Source organism: Aquarana catesbeiana, linkage group LG07 (assembly GCF_042186555.1).
Source record: "Aquarana catesbeiana isolate 2022-GZ linkage group LG07, ASM4218655v1, whole genome shotgun sequence".
Taxonomy (NCBI): domain Eukaryota; kingdom Metazoa; phylum Chordata; class Amphibia; order Anura; family Ranidae; genus Aquarana; species Aquarana catesbeiana.
The window spans coordinates 100,670,721-100,690,832 of NC_133330.1; the positions used below are offsets into that span (position 1 = coordinate 100,670,721).

A 20,112-nucleotide genomic window follows, 5' to 3' on the forward strand; every position below is an offset into this window, starting at 1 on the left:
TCATAACCGCATACTTAAAATGAGTGAATGTTAGGAATGGTCATAATACACTGTATGATATTGCATAACAGTATTAGGGTTGCCACCTGTCCGGTAGTAACCCGGACAGTCAGAATTTTCGATCAACATTATTCAGACTGGACCAGGGGAAGCGCGAGGGAGGTGCTTCCTATCCCCAGTCCCATCAGCAGCCCATAAAAGGGCAAGTGATGCTGGAGCCTGTGGCATTATTGCAATGATACAGTTCCACCTTCTGCATGCAGCCACCATAGTGCTACAGCCTATCTTATAGAAAGGGAGAGGAGGGGGATCTGACACCAACAATGAGGATTACTTTAGTGATAGCAGTGATGTAGGTAGGGCATATTTTACTCTGACAACAGCCAAACTGCAAAAATTATTGTGCTGAGTCTGACTCTTACTTGCACACAGCAATCTAAGCATATTTTATGGGTACAAGAATGTTTTGTTTTTTTTTAACCATTCCCCTTTAAGCCCTCCCATGGTTAATGCAATTTGGCCACACCCACTGTTCGCCACTAAGCGTCCTGCATTACTACTCTCCTTGGAGCACCCAAGGGTGTCTCAGGTCTTTTTACAAACCTATAGTGTATACTAAAAAAAAATATTGCCATGCGCAAAAGTGTTTGGTTTTGGCTTGAAGAAAAGGTATGCTGTATGAGACGCATGGAACTATGTGTAACTAGCGAGTACATGACTTGGAGACAAAGTTCTAAAAAGTGACCACCAGAACACACCAATCAAGTGGCAGCTTTGTAGATAACTGTAATGCAACATTCTTTGTGCCATGATTTTAGTAAAACATGTGTAGGTATAATGAGTGAGGTGCTTAGTGCTGATTCCCAAAGAATGTATTAGTTTCTAAATTCCCTTTAAATGAGTGGCAGTTTTAAAATAACAAACTTATCACACTTACCTCCACTGTGTCAGAAATTTTTTCACCTTAATGCATAGGATGACCATGGGTTTGGACACTGGCAAAAGCCTTGCTAAGGACACCTCTAGTGTGCACTCATAACCCCGTCCACCCTGTTAGACTGTTTTGTTTTTTTTTTAGCAAACTGGATGGCCGAGAGAGTTGGAATGTAAGTTTCCACCTGGAAGAGTAAGAGATTTGTTTTTTTTTTTTAGGATAGCTTGACATCTGGTGGTTTATGTAGGCCATCGCTGTGGCACTGCCCAAATTTACCTCACTGGGTGACCTTGCAGAAGGGGTGTCCAGTGTTGTAGGGTTAATCTGATGGCTCTCAGTTCCAGAATGTTGATAGGAGTTTCAACTCTCCTGGGGACCATGTCCCCTGGACAGTTATGAATTTATAAGCCCTACCACAGCCTGTAGGGCTGACATCCTTTGTCGCCAACTTCCAGGGCATGAAGGAATTAATTTCCAGGTCAGAACTGCAGATCCTCTACATTGGCAGACAAGGTTATGGCTGAGAAATCCTTCAGCAAGAGGCCACCCAGGTAACCTATGACTTTAATCCCCTGGATATGCAGAAGACCAAGAAGCAGGACAGGCACTTTTGTGAACACTCAGGGTGCAAGGGAGAGCCTGAATGGTAGTTCTACAAACAAATTGGAAGTGTTGGTCTCCTAGAGCAAAAAGCAGAAAGAGTTGATGTGATGGGAATATGAGAATTTGTAGATATGCATCTTGTTGTATGATGGCAGAAATTCCCCTTGTCTGAGAGTACAATTGACAGATCTTGTTGATTGCATCAAGAATTTTGGAACACAAAGAAATCGGTTTGGAGACTTTCAGTCCAGTATTGGTCGGATACCCCCATTTAGATTTGGGATTATGAATAGGGTGGAACAGAAACCTTGAAACTGTTTTTCTGAAGAAACTGGTACAACCACTTCTTTTACCTTAAGTTGGTACAAGGCATTCATCAAACCTGCATTCCTTTGTTCTGAAGCTGGCAAACTGAAAGCTAAATAGTGATGAGCTGGCAGAGATAGAAACTCAATTTTGTAATTACAGATTAGACCCAAAGACCTGGGACCACTCTGATCCATCCTGATGCAATGCCAACAGATGCACCCTCACTGTGAGGAGTAGGGCACCTCAACATTGCGAGGAAGGCTTCTGGGCCAGCTTGGTGGACTTGGGAGTCCAGGGCTTGCGCAAAAAGGAGTCTTGGTTTTTCTGAGCAAAAAGATTTTATTCGCTAAGCAGAAGTAGTAGCTGTAGGACTAGGAGACTTAGGCTTTTTCTTTAGAAGTATAGAAGCACTTTTCCCCTAGTGACTTTCTTGATTCATTTATCAAGGAATTCCCAATAACTGGCATTCACTGTGAAAAAGCATGAGTAGAACACAAGACAAAGCTTTTGGTCACAAAATCCTGTTCATAAGAAATTGTTCTAAGAGAGCAGGGTTAAAAGAGGTTCATAGTCTCTGTTATTTTGTCTTGTCCAGTTAGCAATTGTCTGGCAAATGCAGAAATGGCTGGCTGCTGGGCTAGACCTGCATGGGCAAATGAAGCCTTTAAGAGAATCCTTAAAAGAGGGAAAATCCGCAATAGGAAACGTCAGGTGTTTACAGAGAACTGAAATGGCAGGATCCACTACCATTTCTTCTTAAAATTCTTTCCCACAGGATAAGCAAAAAGCTTAGAAGGAATGAATATCCTATCAGGGTTGGTCCAGTCCTCAAAGTGCACAATCAATCTGTGCATGTATGGGGAAAGCCTTTCTTGATGCCCATAGGGCTTGTTTTGGCTGTGGAGAGTCTTGTGCTATTAGACAAAGTGTTTCAATTAAGGTTCATAAAATTAGGAGAAGAAAAATCCTATGCAGCCTCTGCTACAAAATTAGGGTCCTCAATACTTTTCTTCATAATACCCTCAAGTAAAGGAGCTTCAGCTTCTGATTCCTGAACAGAATAAGTGGGAATAGAGGACATGTAGCGTTTCTGACACCTGGAAACAAAAGGTTCTTGATGCGTAGAATGTTTTCCAAAGAATTCAGACAGTATGGCAGAGAAATCTGCTTTTGTCAAACAGGCTGCATGGTGCATGTTATTGAACCCTTTTGTCCCAGCTCCTTGCGCCTGTGATTTGCCATCACTAAGTTAGGGGATCCCCAGTGTGGTACTCACGGAATTAAGTTTGACTGAATAGGGTTTTGCGTGTCTGGATGCAAGAGCTGCTATAACCTAACACTGACAATGTTCCAGTGGCCTGAGTCTCCATAGTGGAAGAAAGCAGCAGTGCAGCAATGTGCTGTGTGCAACTTTGGCAGAAATGCATCAGCCGATTGGCATGATGCAGCTACAGTACCTCAATCCTTCTGAGATTAAGTCTGGATAGGAGGAGAAAAAACATTAATTTTTAATTGCTTTCACTGAGAAACATTAGAGACAAATATAATAGGTGGACCACATTAAAGGGAATACTTCCCCATCCCTCTGCCTTTTAAACCACATAGACAACACTGCAGGTTATCTTATTAAAAGCCAGGAACCTGTGTCAACATACATAGAAACCCTGCCTTACTTCATCCACCTGAGCCTACTAGAGGTCCAGGCTTTGCCTGTCACAGTAGGCATACCCCAAAGGGGTCTTCAGGGCCTTCAGCTGTATAGCACCCTGAGGCTAACTACACTGTGCCAAGGTGAGCATTTAATGCAAATTTCAGTGCACAAAGCAAATATTATAGGCGGACCCCACATAGTGAGGTCCTGGTACCAATCCAGAAACTGCTAGTTAACACAGGGCAATAAGCAGTTAGATCTTGACAGAAGTGTCAGATAACTACAAAAGGAATAGTTTAAAAAGAAAAATACTTATCCAAAGGTCTGTCACCTAAGCACACTAGGGGTGACCTAGCAAGTGCGCACTAGGGGTGACCTAGCAAGTGCGCACTAGGGGGTGACCTAGCAAGTGCGCACTAGGGGTGACCTAGCAAGTTTTTGTTAGTGTCCAATCACCTGAAGGTAGGCCTGCATATAACCAATGGTCTTTGAATACAGATCATGTGTCCTGCACTGTAACAATTAAGAGAACCTAATTTTTATTGCCCCTAGAGACATGAGACATAGAAACTGTATACCAAAGCGTGAGAAACTTCTTACTTTTCTTCATAAGCCAGTACAAGTCGTGGATCCAAGATATGTTCTTCTGGTTCCCAAGTACTGTATCTAGAATAAAATATACATAATCAATTATCTGTATTTTTATAGCAGATCTTTCATTTCATCCTGCAGTAACAAAATGCCAAAACTGATGTGATGCACAGGCAGTGAGCTGTTCTATGTAGAGAACTGCTCAATTTTGTGAGAGAAAGTCCTTGTTTGTTTATAAACAGTAGTGGCATAGCATGGGGTGCTAGAACCCGGGGCCATCCCCAACTGCACTGAGCAGCTCCCTTCCATACACTCAGCGGGAGCATGCTGCTCACTCTCCTCAATTTCACCCACTCTGACCTAGAACCACTCAGCTGGACATTCCCACACAGTGAGAGATGAGAGACAGGAGAGAGAGAGAGAGAGAGAGAGAGAGAGAGAGAGAGAGAGAGAGAGAGAGAGAGAGAGAGAGAGAGAGAGAGAGAGAGAGAGAGAGAGAGAGAGAGAGAGAGAGAGAGAGAGAGAGAGAGAGAGAGAGAGAAGAGAGAGAGAGAGAGAGAGAGGAGCAAGTACCCCTGTAGCTCCACTCATGCTACGCCACTGATGAACAGTGAAGCATGGCACACCCCTGTGCAGCTCTGCAAGTGCAATACAATATGGGCAGACATGGGGTATCTGTGTCTTTTCCTGCTGCTCTGCAGCTCTACAGAGTTCTATGGTTCGACAAGTTGCAGATTATACATAAGTGCCCTGATTCTCCAACTCGTTCAATCAGAGATTGCTTTGCATTGATTGAGAAAATGCTGAGTGTTTCCTGAATGGTGCCTATGCCGAGCAAGCAATTTTCTGTGTTCACAATGCAGCATGAGACTCATAAGCTAGTGGAGTACACTGTAGTAGTGGTGCCTACTATAGTGATTTCTAGCTTCCACAGGGATCCACAGATATGGCACATACATACTTACATTGGATCAACCTGGACTATGGAAAAATTGTCATACCTAAACTTAAGCTTTAAAGTGGTTGTAAAACCTTACATATACTCAATGAAGTAACTGGACTCAGAGGAAACAAATCCTCCTACATAAATTGTACCTGTTTGTCAGCTGCCATCTCTTATCTCCATCTATTGACAGTGCAGAATTTATACAGCTTGTCTGAGCATACAAGAATCACTGGGATGGGGAGCTGAAGTTACACTCAGTGAGGAGAGATAACAGCTGATTGGAGAGAAGGGACACCCCCTCCCCCACAGGAACAGAACTGAGGCTGCCAATCACAGACTGTGTGCTTGAGCTCCCTCCCTGTCCCCTGTCGGGTCCAGGTACTGGATAGGTCATCATAGAGTGGCAAGAGGACCTAAATAAACATGCAGCATCTCTGGGACTCAGTGTTACATTGATTTTCAGCTATTTGTAAAGAACAGTTGATGTTGAAGATATTATGGGTACTGCAGCAAAGCCAACCCTACCATATTTTTCTGACCTATAAGTTACCAACCAGTACATCTGCTGCATCTATGATGAATGACCAATCAGAAGGGATGGCATTAAAATGTATTATTTCTTATTTTTTATTAAACTTCAAGCATGCAGCTCAGTGATAGCACAACTTTGACATATTTAGTTGTATTATTTCAAGAATTATCCATTATTCACATTTCTTACAAAAATGTAATAGATTTTAGATGTCACAAAACATTGCCCATTTGCAGCTATTGCATATGGTCTGCATTGGTAGAAATGTCCATATAAACACAGTATTTCCTAGTAATGTTCCCTATAATGTACTAAGATAGTACAAGAATAAACTTCTTGATTTAAGCCTTACTTAATTTGCCACATAATGTATTACAACTAATAGTGTCATCTTGCTGTACTATGTGACATACTTTAAATTCTTTTGTAATTTTATTGTATTTCAACTTAAATCATTCCCGAATGGGTTATACAATACAAAAACATAGGAAAGACAACAATAAGGGACAACAAGACCTTCGCTACAAATTTTCCATTAAGGCCGGGGTTCCCAATCCCTGGGCTGTGGAGCGGTGCCAGTTCGTGGCACCTCTGCAGCCGGATCGTGAAGGCTGCTCTGTCAGCGGTGCGGCAGGCAGTGAGATGAGGTCTCACTGCCCGCGCCCGCATCACCGGTGTTCCACTCTTACAGCATGGCCAGGAAGGGCGATCTTGACAGAGCTGTAACCGCGGGCAAGCAGAGAGATGATTACATCATCTCTCACCACCACCCGCCCTCACTCTGGGATAGGGCCAGCAAATGCACATGTGCTAGTTTACCTGTTTGGATGCTGCTGGGGAGAGGCTGCCAGAAGCAGTGTAACCTAAGTCTTTCACTTCTGAAAAAAAACCTTACCAATTTCCTTTACATTTTAATCAAATGAAAGTGACAAGCTACTACTGGTATTTTTTGGTGGTAGGCTACAGTGACATTCTACATCTGGTGGCAGGATAGTGACAAGGTGCATCTGGTGACAGGTTTTGGTAGCAAGTGACATGCTGCATCTGGTGGCAGGTGACAGTGGCAAATGACACGTTGCATCTGGTGGCAGGCGACAATGGCAAGTGACATGCTGCATCTGGTAGCAGGCGACGGTGGCAAGTAGGGGTGCGCATCTGCACTGGTCTCATGATTTGATTATGATTATCTGGTCAACAATTCGATTCCGCAATGCATCACGATGCATCACGATTACCAACGAGCTCCCACTTCCGCTTGGGCAGCCTAGGCGGCCCTTCCACCCTGCAATCTTCTGGGACACATCACAGTTTCCAAAAGATTGCCTGGCTATGCAGGACAGCGCAGTGAGACATGCGCACCCGGCTGTGAAGCTGCAAGCTTTCACAGCCGGATGCCCACAGTAGTATTGCCAGCGCAGTGGACAGGGGAGAGAATGGAGGGTTTGGGTGGCTACGTCGCTGGATTGTGGGACAGGTTTATTAAAAGTCAAAAGAAACACTTTTTTTGTAGCTGCTGACTTTTAACAAACAAAAAATTGACTGGAACTCCGCTTTGAATTAAAAATAACCTCACTCCCTTAAAAAGTGCACTAATCCAGTGCACTACAGGGTACAGGCATTCACACACACTGCTGCTGGGAGATCAGGAAGGATTACAATCCACAGCTGACAAACAGCCCTGTGAAGTTCCATGTACTGTCTCTGTGCTGACCAGTGGCAGCTGGTGCTTACAATTTTTTGGGGGGCGCAAACAAACTGAAAAATACTGAACCTCCCCCATCAAATGCAGCCTCACTGTGCCCATCAAACGCAGCCACTGTGCCCGTCAAATGCAGCCACTGTGCCCGTCAAATGCAGCCACTGTGCCCGTCAAATGCAGCCACTTGTGCCCGTCAAACACAGCCACTTGTGCTCGTCAAATGCAGCCACCTGTGCTTGTCAAATGCAGTCACCTGTGCCCATCAAACGCAGCCACTTGTGCCCGACTGCCCATCAAACGCAGCAACTTGTGCCTGTCAAACGCACTTACTTGTGACCATCGTACTGCCTTATCAGTGGCCCTGACTGTGCTGCCTTACCCAAAGCCTCCTATAAAGGAGTTGTACTCATGTTGGCCCCTCATAGTCCTGCAGAGTACAGTCCTCCTCATAGGCATAGGTATGTGGAAATGTAGAGAAAACAGCAAAGCAATTATACTCTAATGTGTTGATACCTTTTTGCTATAAATAGAGGAAATGCAGAGATCCAGGAAACATATTATAATACAAATAATACTATAAGACTTGTCAAATGCTTAAATATTTTGTTCTTTCTCCTCTGTTACTACCACTAGACTCAAGAGATCATTATCAGTGCCAGATGTGACTCAGTTCTGTTTTAGTAGGCACCAATTACAATTCTACATGTTATTACTGACAGTTTATATCTTTAAAAAACACTGTATTTGGCACCAGATGTACTTCAGCATCAAGCATAGCTATTGAGTTCTCTAGTTAGCACAGACATAGTTCAGCGCATTACTTTTTCAAATAGCTATCTTGAATCTGAAGTTTAGCTCACATCAGAATTCTTTAATTTTTTATTTGTTTATTAGAATTGGCTCTGGTTCTCATTGTTTTAACTTGCTGGAGGAGAATGTCTTTCTGGTGTCAAAGGCAACATATTCCCAAGGGAGTATACAAGGGATCAAACTGCTCCAAATCACTCATAACTAAAAATGTTAGGTGATATTTCGCTTTAAAATACAAACGGAAAGTGGTTCCAAAGCCTTAAGGTTTTTCTACCTTAATGCATCTCTTCTGTTGCAGAGGATCTCCCGCTAACCCCCCTTATACTTACCTGAGCCTGATCTCGATCCAGCGTTGTGCATGAGAGCTGTGGCTCTCTCAGCTCTGTCCCTCCTTACTGTCCTGTCAATCAAATCCTATGACGAGAGAACATGCTCTGGTTTCTCCAAGGTTTGAAAGACTTTGAATTACTTGTAAAAGTAGCAGCCTTCGCCATCAAAAAACAATCACAGCTGTGGCATAATTGCCCTTGAACATCCCAGTTTCTTAGACATACATGTTTCCTGGCCAAACTGGTCTTACCAGGGCTCCTCTTATACCACGTTGAAAAAAAAAAAAAACAAGAAAAAATAAAAAAGTCCATCAACCTCCCACAAGCATTTCCATTATAACTGTGAATACCACTAAAAAAATGACCGTAGCCTGTAGCGTAGAAACTATTTTATCAAATAGGCCTAGTAGTTCTTACTTTTGCTGCGAGACACAATTTAGCTGCCCACCTCTGATCCCTCCTTATATGGTGCTGGGAATATTATGAACATAGTTTTTGACAGACTTTGAGGAAGCGGAGTGACATCCATGCTGACATGTCAGTGAGTAAGTTAGTGATATGCGAAAAGACAAAATGGGTGAGCTGAGAAATAGAGTAGATTTGCATGTCATCAGTATAGAGATTGTACTGGACATTGTGAGAGGTTATCAACTGACTGAGGGAGGAGGTATAGATGGAGAATAGAGGAGGCCCAAGGACAGAACCTTGGGGGAACCCCTATTAAAAAAGACAGAGTTGTAGGTGATACTGAAGGTGTGCTGATATAGGTAGGAGGAGAACCATGAAAGAGCAGAGTCTTGAAGGCCAAGGAAGTGGAGTTTTTTTGAGGAGGAGCGGGTGGTTAACCATGTCAAAGGCAGCAGAAAGATCTAAGAGAATGAGTACAGAGTAGTGGCCATTGGTTTTAGCAGTTAGTAAATTAAGATATTATTCCCTAGATAATGTTCAAGAAAATGTATTTGATGGCCAAAGTCCAAAACCCCTATACAAATAGGTGGGCTTGGTAATACAAACACAAAAGCTATCCTCTCTATAGTTTCAACTCAAACTGAATTTTTTCTTTTTGTTCTTTAATCTACAAAGCCTGGAGACTTCTTCTTGTTTGTGCGCTGTGGATATACACCATTAAATAGCACTTGAGCCAAGTGAAATTATACCGTATTTATCGGCGTATAACACGCACTTTTTTCCCCTTAAAACCAGGGGAAAATCGCAGGTGCGTGTTATACGCCGATCCCCTGCGATCCCGACCTGTCACATTTTCAAAATCGCCGACCGCGATTTGAAAATGGCGCCGCCGGCGCCGAAATACACAGAGCCGGTCCTCGGCTCTTTCCGGCGGCTGTCGTTCATTTTCGGCTCCACTCGTAGTCCCGAGCGGAGCTATCCGAACCTACTCGGCTAGGTTCGGATAGCTCCGCTCGGGACTACGAGTGGAGCCGAAAGTGAACGACAGCCGCCGGAAAGAGCCGAGGACCGGCTCTGTGTATTTCGGCGCCGGCGGCACCATTTTCAAATCGCGATCGGCGATTTTGAAGCCCAGAATGGATGGGATCACTGGGGAAGGCTGCACTGGGGAAGGCTGCACTGGGGAAAGCTGCACTGGGGAAAGCTGCACTGGGGAAAGCTGCACTGGGGAAGTCTGCACTGACAAGGCTGCACTGGGGAAGTCTGCACTGGGGAAGTCTGCACTGACAAGGCTGCACTGGGGAAGTCTGCACTGACAAGGCTGCACTGGGGAAGGCTGCACTGGGGAAGGCTGCACTGACATGGCTGCACTGACAAGGCTGCACTGACAAGGCTGCACTGGGGAAGTCTGCACTGACAAGGCTGCACTGGGGAAGTCTGCACTGACAAGGCTGCACTGGGGAAGTCTGCACTGACAAGGCTGCACTGGGGAAGGCTGCACTGGGGAAGGCTGCACTGACAAGGCTGCACTGACAAGGCTGCACTGACAAGGCTGCACTGACATGGCTGCACTGAGAAGGCTGCAATGATGGGCGTTTAAATGTAAGTTTTTTTTCCCTTCAACTTCCCTCCTAAAAGTTTTTTTTTCCTTAAAATTCCCTCCTAAATTGGGGTGCGCGTTATACGTCGGTGCGTGTTATACGCCGATAAATACGGTAATTATCACTGGTGAATCCTTTCCCGTGGGTATGTCTCTGCTGTCAGATGTAACTACACTTAGATTTAATATACTTTTATCCACTAGCGAATGAAGATAACCATGAATGCATTTTTAAATCGATATAAGGAGCATAATTAGAACCCAAGCCTATTTGATGTGATAAACATTTTGTTTTCTTGATCACCTGCAATGGTTAGCACTCCTAGAAGTGCCCCATTTCTCTTGTTTTTTTTCATCTGATGGTCTAAGAAACTTTTCCCAAGACTACTGTATTATTGCTATGAACTCCTTCTTGGTCTCTTTAAAGTGCATCAGAAGCACCTCTGTGACTTTCTCTATAGTGTGCTATGTCCTTTTTCTCTAGTATGTCATTTCCAAGCTGTCTACAGAGTATGGAATAACTTGGAAGTCTTGTTTCTTCTTTTCCATAGATACAGTATGAGCAACGAAGGAACCACAGGGACAAGCACTGGAGACAGTTTAGCAGTGGTGTCATAATAATAACGGCTACTGCACCAGCCCTACGGACCTTCCACCTTTAGCGTCGGCAGCTCTGCCTATAACTGTTGCCAATTTAGGGATCATAAAATATTTGTTCTTTTATTGTGCTGTAAGGGACATCTAACCTATCTATCTGTACAATTTAAATTATTTGTATGAGGTTAATAGTTGTAATTATAGCATCCAGTTTAATGAGTTCTTTTTTATTTCAAAGGACTTTATATTTTTTCCAACTGTTGCCGGACTACATGTAAAGTGACAGTTATAAAGACTGGGACAATCCTAAAATACTGTTATGGGTGCTTAAAACAGCCTCCTGTTTTTTTATGTTGGTTTAGACCATTATTCCTAAAAAATAACAAACAGTGCTGTCATGTAGTCACATTGGGGTTAATTTACTAAAACTACAAAATCTGGTGCAGCTGTGCATAATAGCCAATCAGCTTCTAACTTCAGCTTGTTCAATTAAGCTTTGATGAAAAACCTAGAAGCTGATCGGTTTATATGCAGAGCTGCACCAGAGTTTGCACTTTCCAGTTTTAGTAAATCAACCCCATAGTAACATAGTTAGGTTAAAAAAAAGTCCATCTAGTTCAACCAATTAGGAAAAACACACACACATAGAAACAAATAGAAACCTTCCCATACACAATCCTATACCCACATTTGATCCAGAGGAAGGCAAAAAAATCCCAGTAAAGCATGATCCAAATTCCTTCCTGATACCCCAGATGACAATCGGACATTCCCTGGATAAACTTTCCCTGTCGTTATTAATTTATTAATATTTATCTAAATGTTTAATATCCAGTGTGCATTTAGGAATGCATCCAGCCCTTTTTTTAAAACAATCTACTGAGCTGGCCAGAACCAGCTCTTGAGGCAGTCTGTTCCACATTTTCACAGCTCTTACTGTGAAGAAGCCTTTCCGTATGTGAAGGTTAAATCTCTTTTGCTCTAGATGTAAAGAGTGCCCCCTGGTCCTCTATAATGACCTGAAAATGAATTACTACACCAAGTTCATTATATGGACCACTTATGTATTTATACACGTTGATCAAATCCCCACTTAATCTCCTCTTCTCGAGAGAGAATACATTCAGTTAAGCTAATCTTTCCTCAAGGCTGAGCTCCTCCATGCCTCTTATCAGTTTGGTTGCCCTTCTCTGCACTTTCTCCAGTTCGAAAGTTCGTTGATATCCTTTTTGTGAACTGGTGCCCAAAACTGAACTGCATATTCCAGATGAGGTCTTACTGTAACTACTTAAAAAGTGTGGGCTGGATTTAAGATTTCACAGCAGAACAAACATTGCTGCCCCCCTGTTACAGGAAGTGTAAAACTCAATGGAACAACTGCTAGGATCAACGGGTAATAAAACTTAATAGGTTTAAATAGTTACTACTGAACTAGTAAAAAAGAATCGTTTTTTCACCAGTAAAATTAATTTCATGGAGTACAGGAGAGGACACAGGATCTTAAAGCGGGGTATACACTGAGTTATTTTTTTGTTTACCGCTGGGTTGAATGAAAAAAAAAAAAAACCCTATTCCCATCATCAACACAAACAAACAATGTTGATGCAGGATCTCCCCCACTGTTCTCTTGTATTCTGACAGGGGAGACTCCACCCATCAGCATACACAGATCAGTGCTGCAGCCATTGTCTGCAAGCACTGATTAAATGTTGTTTTTCCAGCATGACCAGAAGCTAGTTGTTAGGCCGGCTTCTGTTCAACAGAGAGGATTACACAGGTACCGAAAGTCAGACAGTTCCTGCTGACAATTTTTGGTACGTGTATACACAGTTTTAGTCTTTAACTGTGGTAATTAAGGTAAATTAAGGTAATTAAGATGCTGGCATAAAATTAAAGCTATGAGAAGATTCCCTATATTAGCCCCCCCAACCTTGCCTAAATTTTGTAGCAAGCAATAGGGAGACCATTAAGAACAAAGGGGAGGGGCCCATGTCCTGTATTGTACTTCAAGAAACAGATTTTACAGATAAGACAAAAATCCGATTTTTCTTTTTTCCTTTTAGTTGTACAGTACATGACACAGGTTCCTTAGTGTTTAACCATAAGACATCCAAAATCAGTCCTACTGAGGGGTAGGCAACACAGCAAACAAAAACTAACAGGCCCACATAACAAACATGTCAAGAAGGGCTTGAAAGAACATAGAGTAGCTTGTAGCACCTTTTGCCCCAAACAGGTATCAGATGAGGCTTGAATAATCCACCTGATAAAACTTTCATGTCTGAACAGAAGACCAGGAGGCAGCTTTGCAAATCTGATAAGCAGATGCCTAATGATGAAAAGCCCATGAAGCACTAATGGATCTGGAAGAGTGTACCTTAACAGGGAAGCCTACCTTTCAGACCATAGGCTCAGATGATGACTTGTCTAGTCAACCTAGCAATGGTGGAGCAAGAAGCAGGGTGTCCCTTGGAGGAATGCTTGTGCAGCACAAAGTGGTAGTCTGAAAAGAACTCTGAAAAAAAGGCTGTAGCTGAGAGGTTGACTCCCACAGCGCATACCAAATCAAGACAGTGGAGAGAAATTTCCTTGGGATGTGTTCGAGCAGAAAATAAGAAGGGAAGGAAAATGTCCTGGTTGAATGGAAGCAGGAAACCACCTTGGGGAGAAAAGAGGCTTTTGGCTTAAGGACAACCTTATGCTTGTGTGGTACAAGGAAAGGCTCTTTATAGCTAGGGCTAGAGAGTCACTCCACAGTGAGGTCAGAGGAATGAGAAAGGCCACTTTGTGAGTGAGGTCAGATAAAGGGCTATCCCTAATGTTTAAAGTGGTTGGAAAGGTATTTTTTTTTAAATAACAAACATCTTTATACTTACCTGTTCTGTGCAATGGAATTGCACAGAGCGGCCCCGAACCTCTTCTCCTTGGGTCCCCCACCGCCACTCCTGGCTCCTCCTCTATGTCTAGTGCACCCACGGGAAGCCACTTCCCATGGGGGCACTTGTTGGTGCTCGCTCCTGAGCCCTGCTGCTGTATCCATTGACTCGGCCTTGCCCCCCGCTCCCTCTTCACTGACTTTGATGGACAGCAGCGCCCATGGCTCCCGGTGCCTCAGCAAAGCCAGTGAGACCCAGAAGTGAGGGGAGAGAAAAGCTTCAGACCTGCAGAACGCTGGATCGAATGAAATGTTTAGGCTTTAGAAACACTTTAAAGTCTGCCCTCTGAAGGGCCGAAAGAACCAGGTTAAGAGTCCACAGAGTCACATATAGGGGGAGAAGCAAAGGCCTTGATTAAGCAATGAGAGGTTAACAGTACCTGGAACAGAATGGTTAAGGGCAAGATTTACTCTTTGATAGTATTTAGGGCCAGATGCTGATCTAATCCACACTGGAGGAAGGACAGGATGCATCCCTAGTTTGCACCAATCAAAATAGGCCTTCCTGGTGCAATGAGAGACTTTGTAAAAAGTCAACTTTCTAGCTTTTAAGAGGGTGGGGATGACTGAATCTGATAGGCCACTGTCCCTTAAGACCTGGGTTTCCACAATCATGCCATTGAAGCCAGCGACCAAGAAGCAGGATGAGCGGCTGGCTTTTGGGAAAGAAGGTCTGGACTATCCGAAAGGGCCCATAAAGAGTCTGCCAGGAGTCTGAGTACATTTGAGTACCATGTCCTCTTGGGCCAGTTTGGTGCAATGAAAATCACCAGAATTACCTTCATTTCAAACAAGCAAAGTAGACAAGGGAGAAGCTGGAGACGTGGAAAGTACATAGATCAGGTTGAACTGGTCCCATGGTGTCACCAGTGCTTCCACTGCAAAGGTTTGAGGGTCCTTAAACTTGGCGACAAACCTGTCCAGTTTGGATTTTAGCGTAGATGCCAGAAGATCTATGTCTGCCGTCCCACACCTGTGGCAAAGGGCTTGCAACACCTCCGGATGGAGAGTTAGTTCCCCAGGATCCAGATGCCAGCGACTGAGAAAGTTCTCCTGTCGATATACATGACTGGCATGTGGTTGGCAGACAACGCTGGAACGCGCAGTTCTGCCCAAGAGAAGATAAAGTCTACTTCCCTTTAAACAGTGCAATTTCCTGCGCCAGCCGCACACAAATATGCAGCCTCTCTACACCTAGTCTTTGACACCGAGGGGCCACATATTTGCGTAAATTGCTGTCCACATAGTTGTGCCGAGAGCGCGCTCCCGACACAGTTACTGGCACCTAACTGAAAGCTCCTGATCACTGCTTGCGATCAGGAGTTTTTAAGAATGGCGTGACAGCCAATCACGGGGGTCACGTGCTCTTAAGCCCCACCACATCTCCCGGCATCATAAACCTCTTAAAGGGCTGGGAAGCTCCAGCGTGAAGGGGTTAAATAATTTTAACCTTTCCTCACTCTGTAGCTAGGACATGCTCTATGCAGTTAGTCCCACCCTCTTTCTTCTTCATGCTTTGGTCTCCATTCATTACATGTGCTGTATTCTGCTGGAGCTAGACACACTATGATTTTTTTGACCTGATGTTGTTCTGATGTCCATCTGTGAAGAGCTACACAAGTTTTCAATTAAAGCTTTCTACAATCTGCAAGATGTCATTTGGATCAAGTCACTGTCTGCCAAGGTGCTAGACTGTAAGTTAAGCTATCTCACCACAACTAGATCAGTTATAGAGATCACACTTTCAGTGCTTAGATTGCTGAAGCAGAGCAAGTGTCACTAAAGGTAGCAATAGTATCCTTAAGCTTGGATGAAATCTCTGCTACTTGAACCCTGTAAAGAGAGACTACCTCCCCTGCACCACTCCTGGAGCTGTGAGTGGAGTCTGAGCTAGCAAGGAGGTCACCTGAGCTCCTGCCCCTGTGGTCGTGATCTGCCCTGTGTGGTGCGGTGTTCCCCAAAGGATGATAATGACCTTCACTGCTGTGGAGAGGAAAGGGTGAAGCCTCCTGGGCTATACACTATAGGCCAATAAACCCTGGAAAGCATCCAGAGATCATTGTGGTGTACTGTGGGAGCCAAATATTCAGGTGGAAGAAAATTGTGCACGCGTGCACCATAAAGCTACTGATAAGGAGGCTGAAAAGTAACAACAAAAGCTTGGCAAAAAGGCACCAGTTTTCAATCACCAGCACTCTTGCTCCATGGCTGCAACACACCATTATACAGTGTCGCAGCCTGGGCTGCTCCATAGCCAAGGGCATAGGAGCACCCTTGGACAAATTTTAAGAGTGCATTCACCATAGCAGAGATCTTCACTCTTCCTGCAGGGTTTAGGGAACCAGACCCCACTCTCTGCAGGATTTAAGGGACCAGACCACATTCTGGTTTCACCCTCCACTTTGGCTACATGCCTAATGCTAGCCATACACTATACAAATATCGGCCCAAATTCAGTCATTTTGCCAGTTCGTTAGTTTTTCGGCCAGTTAATGGGCACAAAATCAGTATTCGTTGGGGACGTTTTGAAGCCGAAAAAACGAAGGACAAGTTTGGAAATTTTCTGCAGAAAGGAACGATAAATTGAAAGGTTAATGTGTTTCCTGTCTGAACTATTTGCACTAGGTATATGTAAAAAAACAAACAAAAAATGGATTAATTTATGTCCACTGAACGATTTATCGGTCATTACATGATGGCACTATCATTTGCTCTCACGGCTGAATGTCCGTTTTTCGAAAATGGGTTCTGTTGATTGTTCGTATAGTGTATGGCCAGCATAAGGGATTTTTCAGGAACAGGCAAACCACAGGCCTGGACCTGTAGAGCACCTTGTAGCTAACTCAACATAATTCACCACATGTCAAGGTGAGCACCCAAACAGGATCCAGTGCCCAAATGGGCATTACAGGTTAGCCCCTCATCTTCTCCAGGCAGGGTCTGGGTAGTTTATATAGGCTCAGATAAGGAGTCAACTGATCTGGAAGCTGCAGAAGGAAGTAGAAGGGGCTACAGTGCAGATGGGAATTGGAAAATATTCTACAGAAAAGAGGTAAGCTTCATTTAGTACAGAGATGTCCATCGTCTAAGGAAGCCTAAGTAAAAAAACGGAGGCTAGCTGGGAGTGAAAGGTGTTATTATAGGGATGTCGCTGCAGCTTTCTTTTTTGCCAGTGTCCAGTCATCTGAAGGCAGCTGCATATAACCCATGTTTAAAGACTAAAGATCTTGTGCCCTGTACTTTATGGCTAGGAGAAATATATTTTAATCATTAAATAATATGCTGCTGCTTTTTCTATTGACTGGTCCAGCTGAATTGACTTTGGGAGATTTCCAAAAAATAACCTAGGTTAAAATTACTATAATTTTTTTTTATTACAAAACCTAGGGTTCTGCAACTTAAAGTCAAGTAAGGGCCTGTGTCAATGGGTTTTGGGCTTGTGTCGATGGCATCAGTTTAAGACACTCGTGGGATCATTAAGAATTAATTGACAGGTGCATTAGACCTGCAGTTGACCTCCTTCTGGCCTGTATTTGACCTGCTTAAGAAAGTCTTGCATTTCCACTGATATCTGTTCATCCTCACATGCATTGCAAATCACCAGAATCTGCTGAAGTCTTCTCTCCGCTCAGTCAATGCAGTGCTCACATGGTAACATACTATTTTCATTTTCTCCATGGAAATGGAGAAAATCAAGACCTGCAAGAGCTGAAGAATAACGGTGTACAATAATAAGCAGTTTCAATGGTCAAAAGCACCCATTACCCTTGCTCAATTTCATAAACGCTTGAACAGCCTGCATTGCCTAAGGAGAATAGACTTGTATGGTCATCCTTAACAGAAATAGACAGTAATGTGCAGGCATATTTTCTATGATAAAAGATATGAAAAGATAGAGATAAAAGATGTTAACACCTTTCATCCAGAACATCTTAATATGCATCAGTCCTTACACCACAACAGTGTCAACGTGAACAGATGAAAACACAAACTGAATGTCATTTTACTAAAGGTTTATCTATACCAGCTATTAAGGATTTAATCTCTGTATTACGCAATGTCTGTGTTAGAAGTTTATCATACGGTCTGCAATAATTAGCATCTTTGTGTAAAATAAACTGTAGCCTGCAGTCACACATGGCACGCTGGACCCAAGACAAACAAAGGGTTACGCTGTGCACACCTTTCCTTTGCTGTTCTTGCGCACACTGCAGCACAGGCTGAAGTAAACAAGTGAACATATGACTCATGCGTCACTCTCTCTCGGCTCCCCCTCCTCTGAGTTCTCACTCCCCCAGTCAGATTAGAGGTGATAAACAAGACGTATTCAATAGGCAGTCCTTATCTAGGAGCAGGCAGTGCCATGCCAAGAGAACACACAGCTTTCTGCTGGCTCTCTGCATATAAAGCATACATCCCTGAAAAGCACCTTAATCAAGCACCCATTCATTCTGGTTCCTAGATTCCAACATCCTTTCTCTTTCACACTGAAAAAAACATATTTTAGGTTTTAATCCAAGTACCAATTTATGTTTAAGCTACATTTTTGGGAGGTACTATTTTTGGGGAAAATAGTAGGGGTGTTGCCTACAGCAACCAATCAGTTGCCACCTGCTTGCTTTTTGTAGTACAGGCATAAAGATAAGATAATCTGATTGGTTTTTATGGGCAACACCTCCAATTTACTTTCTTCCTTCTTTATAAAACGCTCATCTGCAACATCAAGGTTTGCTTTTCTGAATGAGCAGCCAATGTATATCTTCCCATGAATGGAGACAGATCAGCCAAAAATACTTCTTTTAGAGAATACAGTATCCATTTTTCTTTGCCATGAAGTAATTGTTAAAGTTAACAAAGTAATGTTAATACTACAATTTTCCCCATTCACCAATAAATCATATTTTTGAAAAGCTCCTAAATAACATAGAGGCATGTTTTCCCAGGTACTATGCTCTGTATTACCTATGGACCGAAGGACCAGGTTACTAAAACCAGTGGGGGAAGTCAGAGGATCATAAGAAAAAAAAGTAACTTAATATTTGAAATTTCAGGTATTCTTGATAACAGAATCCATGCATACATTACAATGCTATATGTCCTATATACTCTTGTATGTATATTTTCTTTCTCCGTGTACTATCTATATAGGTTCTATATAGATTTGTGGTATATGCATATTCGTTAATTGAGATGCTATTTGAATGAAAAGGTTAGTCTTTGTGGTTATACAATAAAAATATGCATTTTTGCACAAATAAAACACACTGGAAATAGAATTGATAATACTAGTTGAAAAATGATTAGCTGGATGCACAAAGCAATCTAATTTGAGATATGAGGACCATAGAGGAGAAAAAAAACAACACATTTTTATGGTCTGCCAAGCCACTTCCCTTTAACGGCACACATGATCCAAAGGCGGGAGAATTCAAAAGATGCTTCTGGTTGGAACCAAGCATGTGCTCTTCAGTAATCACGTGCTATATTGCTTTACAAAACATTTGTTTATCTCACACTGAATTACAGCTTGTAAGAATAAGTTAAAGATTAAACTTTAGAGTTAGAACTGTTGTGTTGTGTTAAATAAGCAGGGACTGAGAACGTCTGCCAATGACCAATGATGCAACTTTAAATCACACAGGTAAGGAATATAAAACATACAATACACACAGACAAACACACACATATCTATATAGATACATATATTTATATGTATAGGTAATTTAAGCTTACTTGGGGGGCCAGCCCTTCCACTTCACAAGATACTCCACTTTTCCCTGGAAAGAAAGTGAGAGATGGTACTCATCACAAAGGGTAGATTACAATGTCTTTACTAGGCTACATTGTATCAAAAAGCAAGGACATTATTTAATACAGGCCAACAGTAATATATCAGCCCTCGCTTTTATATTAAAACACCCATATCATAGGTGATAGATGATATAAAGTATTTTCTAGATCTGTTACAAACCAGTTAAGCTGAACAGGATTGAGATCTATATAACGCTGTCATTTTGTTAATGCAGAGCTGTAGCTTTACGACTTTAACTGACACATAACAATTCAATTACAAAAGGTTACACTTCCGCTCTCATCCTATTCAATATTGGGCACTTTGGATAATAAATCATTACTAGACCAAATGTCTATACTACAGCATAATACACA

At 42.8% G+C, this 20,112-nt stretch overlaps 1 protein-coding gene across 1 annotated transcript in view; it reads right to left on the reverse strand.

Annotated features, from left to right (window-relative positions):
- CBX7 (chromobox 7) overlaps nucleotides 1–20,112 on the reverse strand; it is a 41,171-nt gene that overhangs the window by 18,898 nt on the left and 2,161 nt on the right. The window contains exons 2-3 of the mRNA XM_073592542.1: nucleotides 19,678–19,721; nucleotides 4,098–4,163 (exon numbers count right to left, since the gene is read on the reverse strand). Coding sequence (XP_073448643.1) covers nucleotides 4,098–4,163; nucleotides 19,678–19,721 — 110 coding nt within the window. The remainder of the gene's footprint in view (nucleotides 1–4,097; nucleotides 4,164–19,677; nucleotides 19,722–20,112) is intronic.